Raw genomic sequence first — 15,887 nt, 5'->3', positions numbered from 1 at the left:
TATGTTAGTTTGTTTGTGTTACGGCTTCTTTAGTGTGTGTATGGGGGTCTGTTGTTTTTAAAGTTCCCATTAAATTATAAGTTGCCTAAGAGAAATGTCGGTCCTAATTATGTCTTTATAAATCCCCATAGTCCTAAGCAGAGTCTGTGTTAGGAAAGTGGCTGTTGATGAGGACCCTGATGATAGGAGGAAGTAAGTTAGTCCTGAAGCAGATCCCAGATGCTTGGCAGGGTGTCATGGTCCAAGTGGTCAGGTGGGTGGAGGTGTTGTGTGTTTTGACACTTAAGTTGATTGTTCTGTGCTTTTGCTCGTGGTGTTTACTCCACTTGGAATTTCCTTTCTCCTGTTTGCTATTTGGAGAAGCATCACAAGATCTGGTTCTCATGCATCCAGTACTCTGACTCTGAGCAAGAGCTTTTCTTTTTTTTTTATTTAAAAATGTTCTTTATTTTTAGTATTAGATGAACAAAATCATTGGCCCTCATAAAATATTATGGTTAAATTATATGAAAGGAAATAACAATATTAGTATTTTGGTGAAAGGAATGTGATTGAAAATGCTTCATTTTTTCAAAGATGTTTAAGACAGTGCTTCTAAGTACAAGGTTTTTTTTTTTTTGAGAGCACTATCAGATGTGTTTACTTCACATCTTATTCGTTTTTTAAAAATACAAAAAAAACACCAAATAAACACAAACATTCCTATTTTGATCATTCCATTCTACATATATAATCAGTAATTCACAATATCATTACATAGTTGCATATTCATCATCATGACCATTTCTTGGAACATTGCATCTATTCAGAAAAAGAAATAAAAAGACAACAGAAAAAAATTCATACATACCATACCCCTTACCCCTCCCTTTCATTGATCACTAGCATTTCAAACTAAATTTATTTTAACATTTGTTCCCTCTATTATTTATTTTTATTCCGTATGTTCTACTTGTCTGTTGACAAGGTAGATAAAAGGAGCATCAGACACAAGGTTTTCATAATCATATAGTCACATTGTGAATGCTGTATCATTATTCAATCATCCTCAAGAAACATGGCTACTGGAACACAGCTCTACATTTTCAGGCAGTTCCCTCCAGCCTCTCCATTACATCTTGAACAACAAGGTGATATCTACTTAATGTGCAAGAATAACCTCCAGGATAACCTCTCGACTCTGTTTGGAATCTCTCAGCCATTGACGCTTTGTCTCATTTCACTCTTCCCCCTTTTGGTTGAGAAGGTTTTCTCAATCCCTTGATGCTGAGTCTCAGCTCATTCTAGGATTTCTGTCCCTCATTGCCAGGAAGATCCACACCCCTGGGAGTCATGTCCCACGCAGACAGAGGGAGGGTGGTGAGTTTGCCTGTTGTGTTGGCTGGAGAGAGGCCACATCTGAGTGCAAGAGCTTTTCTTGCTCTCCCTTTTCCCAAGAGAATTACAGACCCTTCTTTTCTACTCCTTAGCACTTTATTCCTATTTTATTATATTTCAGCCACACTGTAATTATGTGTTTGGATACCTTTCTGCTTTCCCTCTCCAGCTGTAAGCTCCCAGAGGGTACAGATTGGGTCTTACTCATTTTCATGTCTTCCTCAGCAGATATTGCAAGTGACCCAAAATACTTATTGAACTGGGATAGTTTGTTGACTTCCTAATTGAAGTCTTTTTCCATTTGTATTTTGATTGTCTGGGCAAAAGAGCTCTGGGGAATGTTCCGATCCATGGTTTCCTCCTGTGCCTGCTGCCGCTCAGGAAAGCGAGGCCGTGGTTGCTGTGGCTCATGCCTCATGTCTGTCCCCCTTAGGAGTAAGACTGCGACATTCACGGACGTCAGGATCAGGACCATGAATGAAGTTATAACTGGCATGAGAATAATAAAAATGTATGCCTGGGAGAAGTCGTTTGCAGACCTTATTACCAGTTTGAGAAGGTAAATTTTCTGTGTATATTGCAATTTCCTGTGTTCTGTTTTTATTGGGTGGTTTTAAAAGTTTTATGTTTTCGCATTAGAGTGAACTTAAATACCCTTTCCCCTACCCTCACCACTTGCAGGTAGCCGTAGTTTTAAGTAGTATAACATAATACAGAATCATAACCTGGTCTTCCATTTACCATTTTCTTAAAGCAATAAGTGTATTTGCTTCCTACTAATGCAAAAATGAAATTTCAAATGTTTCTTAGTACCACAAATCCTAAATAGGCAATGGTTATAAATGTTAGTATTTGAGGATATGATATTAAAATATAATTAATATTTGTGTAATAAAATATAATTTAGCACCAGTAGAATTATACATTGAGTATACCTGTAATAGGACAAACTATATGAATCAATATTAGTCATTGCAAACAGAACCTGGGAAAGACACCATTCTGTTTTGTTTTGCTTTATGCTTTTAGAATTTTTTTCATTTTTTTTAATGAAACTATTTTGAAATAATTTCTAATTTATGGGAAGTTATAAAAATAACACAAAACCCATACAGAAAACTTAAACATGCCCCCCATCTAGATACCCATATCCATCAACTTTGAAAATTTTGCAACATTTGCTGTTTTTTCTTTCTATATCTGTCATCTACCATCTATGTATCATTTCTTATTCTTTTTTTCTCTCTCTCATCTATTTTCATTTTTTGTTTATTGAGAAATCTTCACAGTTTATCAGTAGTGTACAATCAGTGGCTCATAATATCATCATATTGTTGTGTATTCATCACCATGGTCATTTTTAGAACATTTGTATCACTCCAGAAAAAGAAAAAAGGAAAAACTCATATATACCATATCCCTTAACCCTCCCACTCATTGACTACTAGTATTTCAGTCTACTGAAATTTGTACCCTTTATCCCATCCCATTGTTTATTTATTTATTTTCATATTTGTTTATTTATTTATTTCTTCACCTGCCCATACCCTGGATAAAATGAGCATCTGATACAAAGTTTTCACAATCACATGGTCACATTGTAAAAACGATATAGTTATGCAGTCTCCTTTAAGAATCAAGGCTACTGGAATACAGTTCAACAGTTTCAGGTACTTCCCTCTAGCACCCCAATACACCATAAACTACAAAGGGATATGTTTATAATGCATAAGAGTAACCTCTGGGATAATTGCTTGACTCTGTTTGAGATCTCTCAGTCACAGAAACTTTTGTCTGATTTCTCTCTTTCCTCTCTTGGTCAAGAAGACCTTCTCAATCCCATAATGCCAGGTCCCAGCTCATCTTGGGAGTTGCCAGGGAGATTTACACTCCTGGGAGTGAGGTAGTGGGGAGGGCAGTGATTTATCTGCTGAGTTGGCTTAGAGACAGTCCACATCTGAGTAACAAAAGAGGTTCTCTGGGTGGGGCGGGCCGCGGTGGCTCAGCGGACAAAGTGCTTGCCTGCTATGCCGGAGGACCTCGGTTCGATTCCCGGCCCCAGCCCATGTAACAAAAACGGAGAAACAGAATACAATAAAAACAAGAAAATGTTTAAAAATGTTTCCCTTTCTTCCTTCCTTCCTTCCTTCTATCCTTCCTTCCTTCTCTCTGTCTTTCCTTTAAAAAAAAAAAAAAAAAAAAAGAGGTTCTCTGGGGGTGACCCTTAGGCATAATTATAAATAAGCTTAGCCTATCCTTTGCAGGGATAAGTTTCGTAGGACTGAACCCCAAGATTGGGGGCTTGCCTTTTGAATTGATTGTTCCCACTGTTTGCGAGAATATCAGGAATTCCCCAGATGGGAAACCTGAATATTTCCTCCTTTCTCCTCATTCTCCAAGGCGACTTTATATTTTATATTTATATTTTATATGTTTATAAAATAAACATTTGTCTCTTTGGTTTCACACAGAAATTGAAGTTTGAAAATACAAACCGAATCATCCTTTCCCTTGCATTTTGATTTATGATATTCTTATCCAGCTTCATTCATATCTCTAGTTGAAGTCTGTTCTAGTTTGCTAGCTGCTGGAATGCCATATACTAATGTATTAGCTAGGGTTCTCTAGAGAAACAGAATCAGCAGGAAATAACTGTAGATGTAAAATTTATTGAACTGTCTCACATAACCATGAGAATGTAGAGTCCAAAATCCGTAGGGCAGGCTGTGAAGCTGATGACTCCAATGAAGGCTCTGGACAAACTCCACAGACGGCTCGCCGGCCGAAGCAGGAAGAGAAATTGTCTCTTCTGAATCCTCCTTAAAAGCCCGCCAGTGATTAGATTAAGCATCACTCATTGCAGAAGACACTCCCCTTGGGTGATTACAAATGCAGTCATCTGTGGATGCAGCTGACGTGATCATGATTTAATTCTATGAAATGTCCTCATAGCAACAGACAGGCCAGCACTTGTGCCCAACCAAACAAACGGGTACCACCACCTGGCCAAGTTGACGCATGAACCTGAACATGACAACTAAAAACGGATTTTAGAAAGGGGAATTTGCATGCCTTACAACTTCATTCCTTCTTCCAGCTTCTCAGTAGTCAGTTGTATGTATACGCCACAGTTCCTGCTTCCATTCCTCAGTCTTTGTACCCTTAGGCCACCTCCATCCATTGTGAATCCCCAACATGGCAGACATAAACAACAGTATGCAAATGTCCATTCATGTCCCCATTCTCAGTTCCTCCAGGTATATAGCTAGTAATATGGTTGCGGGATCATATGGCAACCCCGTCCCTATCCTCCTGTGAAATCATCACACTGCCCTCCAGAGAGACTGCATCTCTCAGTTTCCCTACCAACAGTGAATAGGTACATCTCTTTCTCCACATTTTCTCTAGCACTTGTTTCTGTTGTTTTTTTTTTTTAATTTCAATGATTACTTTTTCATTTGTTTTTACTAATTTCAGTTTAATGTGACTTTTCCATTAAGTTTATTCATCTGGTTCACTTTTTTTTTCTTTTCAATGGTTGCTTTTTTAAATGCAATTTTATTAAGATATAGTCACATACCATGTTATCATCCAAAGTATACAATCAGTGGTTCATGGTGTCATCATATAGTTGTGCATCATCATCACAATTGATTTTGGAATGTTTTCATTTCTCTGTAAACAATTAAAATAGGATAGTAAAAGAGAACACTGAAAACATCCCAGAATCCCTATCCCTGCCTATTATTTATTTATTTTCTGTCTTTATTGTCTCACTCGTCTGTCCAGACATTGGATAAAGGGATTGTCAGCCACAAGGTTTTCACAATCACATGGTCACACAGTAAAAGCTATGTAGTTATATAGTTGTCTTCAAGAATCAGTGCTACTGGATTATGGTTCAGGAGTGTCAGGCATTTCCATTTAGCTACTCCAGTACACCAAAAACTGAAAAGGGATATATGTATGTGTGTGTATATTGTGTGTGTGTCTATAATATACACACACACATATATGTTATAATTCTTATGCATTATATAATATATGTTTATTCATATATAATTGTGTGTGTGTGTGTAATGCATAGGAATAACAGAATGAGGTCCAGAATGACCTCTCAACTCTACTTGAAATTTCTAGCCACTGAATATTTTGTTTTGTTTCTCTTTCACCTTTTGGTCAAGAAGACTTTCTCAATCCCATGATGCCAGGGCCAGACTTATCCCTGGGAGTCATGTCCCATGTAGCAGGGAGGGCAGTGAGTTCACCTGTGGAATTGACTTAGAGAGGCCAGATCTGCACAACAAAAGAGATTCTTTGGTGGTGACTCTTAGGCATAATTATAAGTAGGCTTAGCTTCTTTTCAGGAATAGGTTTTATAAGGGTTAATCCCATGATCCAAGGGCTCCACCAATTGATTTAGTTATCCCCATTGCTTGCAAGAATATCAGAGAGTCTCCAAAAGAAAGAGTTTAACATTTCCTCCTTTTCCCCCAGTCCCCCAAGGGGGCTTTACAAATGCTGCTTTATTCACTGCCCAGATTACTTTGGGATATATTGGGACATCACACTAACCTGGAAAAACCAACAAGATGTAATACCATATTCAAGATTCCATGGACTCATGGTATTCAACTAAACACGTGAACTGAACATACAAGTTAAATTAGTTAATACACTACCCAAAATATAAATTTTGCACCAACTAAACATCTCTCCCTTTGGTCTCACACAGAAATTGAACTTTTAAAGTATGGACGATATCATCCTTTGCCTTGTATTTTGATCTACCCCTATCCTGTCTAGACCATTGGCATTCATATCTCTAGTCAAAGTCTGATCCCTTTTTCAACTTTTTTAAGCAGTGCCTGTGTGGGGTACTGCTGACTTTCATAGCTTCAGAGCTGTAACTGAGTCTCAGATGTCACATAAATACCTGAAGTTTCTGGAAACAACCTATTATAATAGAAACAGCTCAGCTCAGAATTTATTATTAACAGTTATAACTTTTGGAAGCTTTTTGATGACTGGTTCAATCTGTTTACTTGTGATTGACTTGTTGAGGTTTTCTGTTTCTTCTTGAGTCACTGTTGGTTGGTCATGCCTTTCTAGGAAGTTGTCCATTTCATCTGTGTTTAATTTTATTGGCATATAGTTTTTCATAGTATTTCTCATTGCCTTCCTTTTTCTGAGGGTTGGTGGTTATGTCTTGCCTCTTCCATTTCTGATTTTATTTGTATTCTCTCTCTCTCTATCTCCGTTTTTTGGGTCAAAAAGGGTCAAAAAGGTTTTTGGGTCATAGCTAAGGGTCCAAAATTTTATGGATTTTCTCAAAGAACCAGCTTTTGATTTTGTTGATTTTCTCAGTCTCAATTTCATTTATTTCTACTCTAATCTTCATTACTTCCTTCCTTTTGTTTGCTTTGGGATTAGTTTGCTGTTCTTTCTGTAGTTCTTCTGAATGAGCAGTTAATTCCTCAACTTTTGGTCTTTCTTCTTTTTTAATATAGGCATTTAAGGCAATAAATTTACTGCCTTTGCTGCACCCCATATTTTGATATGTTGTGTTTTCATTTTAGTTGTGCCTTGAGGTATTTACTGATTTCTCTTATAATTTCTTCCTTGACCTGCTGGTTGTTTAAGAGTGTGATGTCCAGTCTCCATATATTTGTGAAATTTCTGACTCCTTGACTGTTATTTATTTCCAATTTCATTCCATTATGATCTGAGAAAGTGTTTTAAATTTATTGAGACTTGCTTTGTGACCCAGCATATAGTCTATCCTTGAGAATGATCCATGAGCACTTGAGAAAAAGCTGTATCATGCTGTTGTGGGGTGTAATGTTCTATAAATTTCTGTTAAGTCTACTTCATTTATCATATTGCTCAAAATGTCAGTTTCCTTATTGATCCTGTGTCTAGCTGTTCTATACATTGATGAGAGTGGGGAATTGAAACTTCCGACCATTATGGTTAGAGGTGTCTACTTCATCCTCCAGTTTTGTCAGTGTTTGCCGCATGTATTTTGGAACACTGTGGCTCAGTGCATAGATATTTATGATTGTTTTATCTTCTTGTTGAACTGTTCCTTTTATTAATTCATTGTGTGCCCTTCTTTGTCTATTTTAATTGTTTTATATTTGAAGTCTTATTTGCTGGCTTTTAGTATAACTCCTGCTCTTTTCTGATTCTTGTTTGCATGAAACTTCTTTTTCCAGCCTTTTCACTTTCAACCTGTTGTCCTTAGGTCTAAAGTGAGTCTCCTATAGATAGCATATAGATGGGACCTGTGTTTTGATCCACTCTGCCAATCTGTGTCTTTTGATTGGAGAGTTTAATCCATTAAAATTTAATTTTATTAATGTAAATGCAGTACTTTCTTGTACCATTTTTGTCTTTTGAGTTTTATACGTCATATCTATTTTTTTTGTCTTTTTACCTTTGCTGATAGTTTTTAATTCTACACTCTTCTCCAGTCCTCTCTCTCTTGTATTTTCCTATCTGTCTGCAGTGCTCCCTTTAGTATTTCTTGCAGAGCCAGTCTCTTAGTCAGAAATTCTCTCATTGATAGTTTTCCTGAACATATTTTAATCTCCTCCTCATTTTTGAAGGACAGTTTTGCTGGGAAAAGAATTCTTGGTTGGCAGTTTTTGTCTTCCAGAATCTCAAGTATAGCATACTGCTGCCTTCTTGTCTCCATGGTTTCTGCTGAGAAAATCCACACATAGCCGTATTGAGCTTCCCTTGTGTGTGATGGGTTGCTTTTCTCTTGTTGCTTTCAAAATTCTCTTTGTCTTTTGACATTTGACAATCAGATTAGTAAGTGTGTTGGTTGTAGTTGTATTTGGATCTATTCTGTTTTGGGTACACTTCATTTCTTGGATCTGTAGTTTTATGTCTTTCATAAGAGATGGAAAATTTTTAGTGATTATTTCTTCCATTAGTCTTATTCCTCCTTTTTCCTTCTCTTCTGGGATGCCTGTAAAATGTATGTTTATGCACTTCATGTTGTCATTCAATTCCCTGAGACCCGGCTCATATTTTTCCATTCTTTTCCCTGTATTTTATTTTGTGTGTCAGGTTTTAGATATTCTGTTCCCTAGTGCACTAATCCTTTTTTCTGCTTCTTTAAATCTACTGTTGTAGGTCTCCATTGTTTTTCCCATCTCTTCTATTGTGCCATTACATAAGTTCTGTGATTTATTTTTCCAAACTTTTGAGTTCTTTCTGTTTGCTCAGTGTTTCTTTATATCCTCCCTCAATGCGTTGATTTGATTTTTGATGAGATTTTGCATGTCTGTTCGAACATCGTGAATTAGTTGTTTCAACTCCTGCATCTCATTTGAAGTGTTGGTTTATTCTTTTGACTGGGCCATATCTTTGATTTTCCTAGTATGACTTGTTATTTTGGGCTGGCGTCTAGGCATTTGATTTCCTTAATTACTTTGTTCTGGAGGTGTTTTTTTTTTCACTCTTTTACCTAGGGTTTTCTTTCTGAATGACTTTGTTCTCAATATATTCTTTCACATTCAGTTCAACTTACTATAGACCTCTAGCATAAATTCTGATCAGAATTTTTCAGTTCTTGTTTTTCTGTTTCTTGCCCACTGTATATGAAGCCTTTTTTTTTTTTTTGGAAGGTCTTCTCAGATATCTGTTATCAACCCCAGGCAGATTTTCCCAGACCAGACAGGCCCACCTCTCTGGAGGAGAGAGTAGCCAGTGTCATGTTTCCTAGAACTTGAGATCCAGCAGGTTGTCAGACTTTAATGAAGCCTTTAGACTCTGCTTTTTCTGTCTTGACCAGTATATGGCACTTGTCAGCCCATAGCTTCCTTCCCATTTGCAAAAATTGATGTGGTATCTTTAATTTCAGAAGCATCTCCTTGCCAGTGGTGTGCTTGAGACAAAGGCTGAGGTAGTAGGTGGACTTTGATTGCTTCTGTTTTCCAGCACCTGGGGCCTGAATTCCCTGAAGGAAGCCTCTGCTTGAGCTGGTGCCCATCCCCCTTTTCTTGGAGAAGGTATGCCCTTTAGGAATCAACCCCTTTAACCTGAGTAGTTAATTTGTCTCTCAGACATGCCTTAATTCCGCCCTTGCCTGCGGTGGTGCTGGAACCTGAGAGTGCTCCCAGTTCTAGCCGATGAGCTGTTAAGATGTAAAACAAACAGACAAACAAAAACACCTTAGCAGAGCCAGACCCTTGCTCTCCGGGTTTGCCAGTCAAGAGTTGTGCTTGGTACGTGACTGTATGTGTCCCTAGGCTCTTTGTGCCCTGTCTTGGGGTCTAGCCCTTTTCCAGGATTTTGTGCTGTCCAACACAAAAATCTTTTGTTTTTAAATTTTTTTCCCATCTACCCTGTCCCCCTCTGCCTGGTTCCCTTAGTGCTTACTCCAGGTTTGTCTGTGCTCAGGGCCTGTTTTCAGTAGTCAGAGGTTGTTCATTAATTCCACCACTGGAGTGTGGTTGAGCTAAGTTCTTATTACTTATAAAGTTTGTTTCCTTTTTCTTGGGGGAACCAGCCTGCTGTGCCTGTTGAGGAAAGGCGCCGGCCTCTGTGGCATGGGAGACTTACAGTTTTGTGTGGGATCTTTTTTTTTTCTCTGAGTATTTTTTTAAAATATTCTTATTGTAAACAACAAACACACATACAAACATTCTTGAGATGGTTACAATCAGTGGCTCACAGTATCATCACATAGTTGTGTATTTATCACCCTGATCATTTTTTTTAACATTGCATCTCTCCAGCAAAAGAAATAAAAAGAAAAAACTCATACCCTACCCTACCCTTTTACCCCTCTCTCTCACTGACCACTAGTATTTCAATCTACTCGACTTATTTTAACCTTTGTTCCCCGTATTATTTGTTTAGTTCTTATCCATATTTTTTATTCATCTGTCCGTACCATAGTCTGTGTGGGATCTTAACCATTCCACCCATTCCAGACTGGTATACGCTTTGTGTCTGGTCACTAATGTCTCTCCAGTGTTGTTCTACAGTTCCTGCCTATTTACTAGCTGCTCTGGAGTTCGAACTAAATTCCATAGCTCACTATGCCACCATCTGTCCTGCCTCTTTTTTCAGTTTTTGATTTAAATGTTTTTACATTCCAGCACATGGCACTTCCCAAGAGTTCTTGATAACTCTTTGTCATCTCCTGTCTTTGTATCTTTGTATGCTCTCTTCCCTCCAGCTTCTCTAGCCTTGACCAAGCCAGACTAACTGGTTTATCCTCTCAGTCTCCACTTGAGTGCAACCTCCTCTGGGTCTGCTACACTGTGTTTCAGGCCTCTCTCTCCCTTCTCTCACATTGCCCTGTCCTAGCTGCTTCCATCCAGTGTCTTGGTCTCTCACAATGTCTTGGGTTGCTTACTGCTTCCTCTGACAGGTTTGTGAGCTCCTGGAGGGGCAGACTGTGTATGACTCATCTTTCTGTCACATCAAAGGTACATGTCACAGGACTAATGTTTACCAGTGTTCGTTGAATGAATGTACAAACCCAGTCTGGTTGATCTAAGCTATTGAACTTTAACGTTATGTGGAAGATCCATAGGGTTGAATATTACTCAGTGGTAACAAGGAATGAGGTAATCAAGCCATGAAAAAAACGGAAACTTTAAATACATTTTGCTAAGTCACAGAAGCCATTCTGAAAAGGTTACAGATTGTATAATTCCAACTGTATGACATTGCAGAAAAGGCAAAACCGTAGAAACAGTAAAAAGATTAGTGGTTGCCACAGGTTGGATGAGTGTGTCTGGGAGGAAATAAATAGGTAGACACAATGGGGCACTTTTAGGGGCAGTGGAACTGTTCTGTATGATACGGTAATGGTATATACATGACATGCATTTGTCATTACCTATGGAACTGTATATATAAAGAATAAATGCTGATGTACTGTGGACAATATTGTATCAGTATTGACTGATCAGTTATCACAGATGTATCACACTGTTGCAAGGTGTTCAAATAGAGGAAACTGTGTGAGGATATATGAGAATTCTCTGTACTTTTTGTGCAATTTTTCTGTAAACCTAAAAGTGCTGTAGAATCAATTTATTAAATAAAAAAAGAACTGCAATGCTGGAGTCATTGAATGAGTGACAGGGTTATTCAGTAGTCTGCTTAGTCCTTGTTGGAAACTGGCATCAGGGTGTGTGTTGCAGATTATTTCTATGATGAAGGGATGGTTCGTTTTTATCTCTGTGCGCTATCTACAAAGGGGGTCTGATTTAAATGGCATTTGGATGCATGATTTGTCTGGCGATACTTATTTAAAACTGTATCCTACTGTCTTTTCCAGGAAGGAAATTTCCAAGATCCTTAGAAGCTCGTACCTTAGAGGGATGAATTTGGCATCGTTTTTTGTTGCAAGCAAAATAATCATCTTTGTGACGTTCACTACCTACGTGCTTCTTGGCAACGTGATCACAGCCAGCCGTGTGTTTGTTGCGGTGTCATTGTATGGGGCAGTGCGATTGACCGTCACCCTCTTCTTCCCCTCCGCTGTCGAGCGGGTGTCAGAGGCTGTTGTCAGCATCCGCAGAATCAAGGTTTGGTGACCAATAGTTTTTTAAGTTATAGGTTGATTTGAGTAACATACTGCACCATTTCATTTAGTGTCATTGCAAAATTCAAGGTCCTGTAGTATAAGGAAGGGGTAAATGAAAATTTAATGCTTACTGCCCTGAGATGTTCAGTCATTCCAAAATGTTCTGTATACTTCCCTGTCTTTTTAGGGAGAGTATGCTAAAAATAACATCAGAATTGCTCATTACTTAATGACCAGCAATATATAGCAGCTACACAGGTCCTGGGTGTTCAGATGATAACTGCAGCTGTGACTAAACAATACAGGCCCAGGAAAAGCAGATTTCCATGCAGGTGCTAGCTTGCGGGAATTGGTGGTGCCTGTGTGTGGTGTGGGTTGAGTCAGCTTTCTCTTTGGGTTGAGAGTGGGAGCTTACCACGTAGTCCCTGCCCCTTAGGCAGGAAGAAGGGATTCAGCTTCCTTAAGTTACTCACATTTTAAAAATATTCTCTTTCTTCCATAGATGTTTGTTGATTCTTTGAGATCTCAGCCTTTTCCGCTCTGTCCCTTTTCATTCTTTCTTACTGTCAGTGAACCTATTTCCAATAGGTCTTTTCCTTGCTGATGGGTCAGTTCCATCATATCCTCTGTTCTCTTTTGTTAATTCACTATCTCTAAATTACCAGGGGCAAATTTCCACAACTGAAATAAGATACAATATACAATTGATACTCAAGTGTTTGTGTGACTGAATAGGTATCAGAATGAGGATAAATTGACTCCATCAGAGGGCCTTGGCATAAACTTGAGTGTCTAGGCTTTCAAATGATCTGGTTTGTTTTATTTCTGGTTCTCAGTAGCCATGGATGCCCAATTACAGATCTCTAGTTAAGTTTAGATGGCACACATTGAAGTTTTTTTTTTTGGCCATGGCATAAAAGCTGAGGTTTTTTATGGTGCCATTTCTATATTATATACATGTATTATCCGTAAAACAGATCTATTATACTGGGTCAGTTCTGGTCTCTTGAGTCTGTATTTTTTTCTGACAAGACTCCAGGCAACACTGTCAGGGAGTGGTCCATGCAGTTCCTTAAGATTTCCTTTAATAGAGCCTTCATATCTTGGAAGAAAACATTGAGGAATGTACCACAATTATAGCATCATTCCAAGTGTATGCTGTAACTTTTCCAGATGTAGCTTCACGTATATACTGTGCTGCTGTAATTTCTGTTATTGCTGCTGCCCCTGCTGGTGCCGTGCTTACTGTGGACCAGGCGCTCTTCACCACTGTTGATTGGGATAAGCATTAGTGTCTTCACGTTACAGATAAGTAACAGGTTCCTAGAGTAGGTTAAGTGGCTTGCCTGTCCTCACACAACTTGTGCATGACAGAAGCAAGAGTCTGCCCCAAGCCCTGGTTTCTTAAACTTTGTTGCATTGCCTTCTTAGTAACCTGACACATGGAATATTTCCTTCAGTGTTTAAATCATGTAGTCTTATTCTGAAAACCCTCACAGGCTCCTGTGGCCATGCCCATCTGCTTTCCAGCACACGCCCCTCCACTCTGGCTGTGGTTCATCTCTGATACACCCCTCATTCCTTCCTGCTTTGGAGTCTCTGCTCACTGTGTCTGAATCCCTGGGTTGTCTTCCCTCTGTCCTTGACTTAAGCAGATGCTGGTGAGTCTAGGTTCCTTTAGGCCCCAGTATGTGACTATATCCTCACACCTACCATGTGGTATTAAAGGCGTCTGCTTATGGATTTCTTCCCCTACCTGGACTCTAGACTTAGAGTGTCTCATTCGTCTTTGTATTTCTCATAGTCTAGCAGATAGTGGATGCTCAGAAATATGCAACTGCAGGAACCTTCCAGCCTTGCCATGTCTGTGGCATTCTGTAATGGCCTAATAATCTACCTTTTTTTTTTAGTGGAAAGTGATAACTTTCTTTCTCTGGTAATTTGTATCACACATTAAAGAGAGGTTGGAACAAAAGGGATTGTGTAGAAAGTTTTCAGAGAATTGTAGTCACATATTTGAACAAGCAAAAACTTCAGATCTTTTTTCTTTCCCCCGAAATGCAACTTAATGAATCTAAGACTTGAAATTCCTTTCCAACTAGATGTGTGTAGTAAAATTAAAATTGACTTGCTGAAAACATTGAATTTTCATGGGGCTAACTTCATCAAGGTGCTTTGCGCCCTTTTAAAGGAAGTGTATCTTTCATTTGAGCAACAGAACTTAATTTTTCCTTAAGTGCCTAGAGTTTCTGGCAGTCAGTTGGACTTCAGTGTTTAGATCTTTATTCAGCAGTAGTTATTTTCTGTAAGGGTGTAACAAAGAGCGGAGAATAAGTGGTGAAAAAGTGTGGCATTAGCTCAGCAAATGGCTTATGGTGGTCATTGCAGTAGTAGTTGGGATCTTTTTTCTTTTAAATCTTAGACTTTTTTCAACCAGGATTGAATCTAAAACTTATTTTAAAACTGTGTCCCCTCTTCATCAGAATCACCTGGGGTACTTAAAAGAATGAAATCTTACCTTGGAGATTGTGACTTAGAGGGCCTTGGCTGAGACTAAAGGGATTTCTGTCTTCAGAAAGTACCACTGTGCCTGAATAATACCATTTTGGGAAGCATTGCCTGGTTGTGAAAAAAGTCCGCATAGAGTCAAATTGTGTTTAGCAAATACAGAAGATGTAAGAATCACTTAAGACTAAAATCAATTGAGAGTCAAAATACAAATGCTTATTGTGGTCTGTGCTAGATTTTTGGGGGAGCAAATGTGGAATTTATTCATTCAGTCACTTATTCTATAAAATAATTGAGCACCTACCTTAAGCCTGGCACTGTACTAGGTACTTACATACCTTAGTAAGCAAACCAGGGTTCCTTCCTGCTCAGAATGTCTATAATCAAGTGGGGGGAAATAATCAAATAAATTTACCTCTGATATGTATGTGTATCAAAAGACCTTGTAAGGAAATGTCTCAGGTGCTATGAGAGGCTTTGATAGAGGCTCTGATTTATCAAAATGACATACTAGACGTGGATTCACTTTGGGGAGGAGAGGAGATCATACATTTGATTTTGGAGTTTGAGCTGCTTTTGAAATCTCTAGTTGGTTGCTCTAAGACTTGCTCTTGGGCCATATGCTAATTTAGAGTCTTTTTCTATTTACCCAACAAGGGTAATAGGCAATTAATGCAATTAACTGGTCTGGAGTTCCCTTTTCTTCCTTTCTCTGTCTCACACTTAGATGTGTTAATGTTCACTTAGAAGGTGAAAATGGTAGCAGGAAAAGAAAATTTGCTGAGTTTACTAGCAGGTCATCTGAGCTCATGGATTGATGTACTAGAGTTTGGTTAGGCATAGAGAGCTTCGAAATCATTATCCTCTTGAAGATTTCTGCAGCACTGTCCTCTGCCCCCCGGGCCTCAGAAGACTGAACCATCTTTTTTTTTTAGTTGATATGTACTGTATACTCATATACTATGTAATCATCCAAAGTGTACAATCAGTGGTTCACGACATCATCATATAGCTGGACATTTATCACCACAATCGACTTTTTCTCTTTTGTGTGAAAAATAACATATATACAAAAACAATAAATTTCACAGTACATCACAACAATTAGTTATAGAACAGATTTCAGAGTTTGGTATGGGTTACAATTCCACAGTTTTAGTTTTTACTTCTAGCTGCTCTAAGATACTGGAAACTAAAAGAAATAACAATATAATGATTCAGCAGTCATATTCATTTGCTAAACCCGTCCTTCTCTGTTGTGTTAGTTTGCTAGCTGCCAGGATGTGATATACTAGAACTGGAATGGCTTTTACAAAAGGAAAGTTTAATAAGTTACAAGTTTACAGTTCTAAGGAAGTAAAAGCCTCCGAATAAAGGTACCAGCAAGAGGTTACCTTCACTCAAGAAAGGCCGATGGGTCAGGAATCAGCTGGGTAGTCAC

At 38.4% G+C, this 15,887-nt stretch overlaps 1 protein-coding gene across 1 annotated transcript in view; it reads left to right on the top strand.

The window, feature by feature from the left end:
* ABCC4 (ATP binding cassette subfamily C member 4 (PEL blood group)) overlaps window positions 1–15,887 on the top strand; it is a 315,245-nt gene that overhangs the window by 102,250 nt on the left and 197,108 nt on the right. The window contains exons 7-8 of the mRNA XM_077158537.1: window positions 1,811–1,936; window positions 11,690–11,939. Of these exons, the coding sequence (XP_077014652.1) occupies window positions 1,811–1,936; window positions 11,690–11,939 (376 nt within the window). The remainder of the gene's footprint in view (window positions 1–1,810; window positions 1,937–11,689; window positions 11,940–15,887) is intronic.

The sequence above is a fragment of the Tamandua tetradactyla genome, chromosome 4, assembly GCF_023851605.1.
Source record: "Tamandua tetradactyla isolate mTamTet1 chromosome 4, mTamTet1.pri, whole genome shotgun sequence".
Classification (NCBI taxonomy): Eukaryota; Metazoa; Chordata; class Mammalia; order Pilosa; family Myrmecophagidae; genus Tamandua; species Tamandua tetradactyla.
Note: the sequence above shows the minus strand (reverse complement) of the source record. Positions and strands in the feature narration are given on the sequence as shown.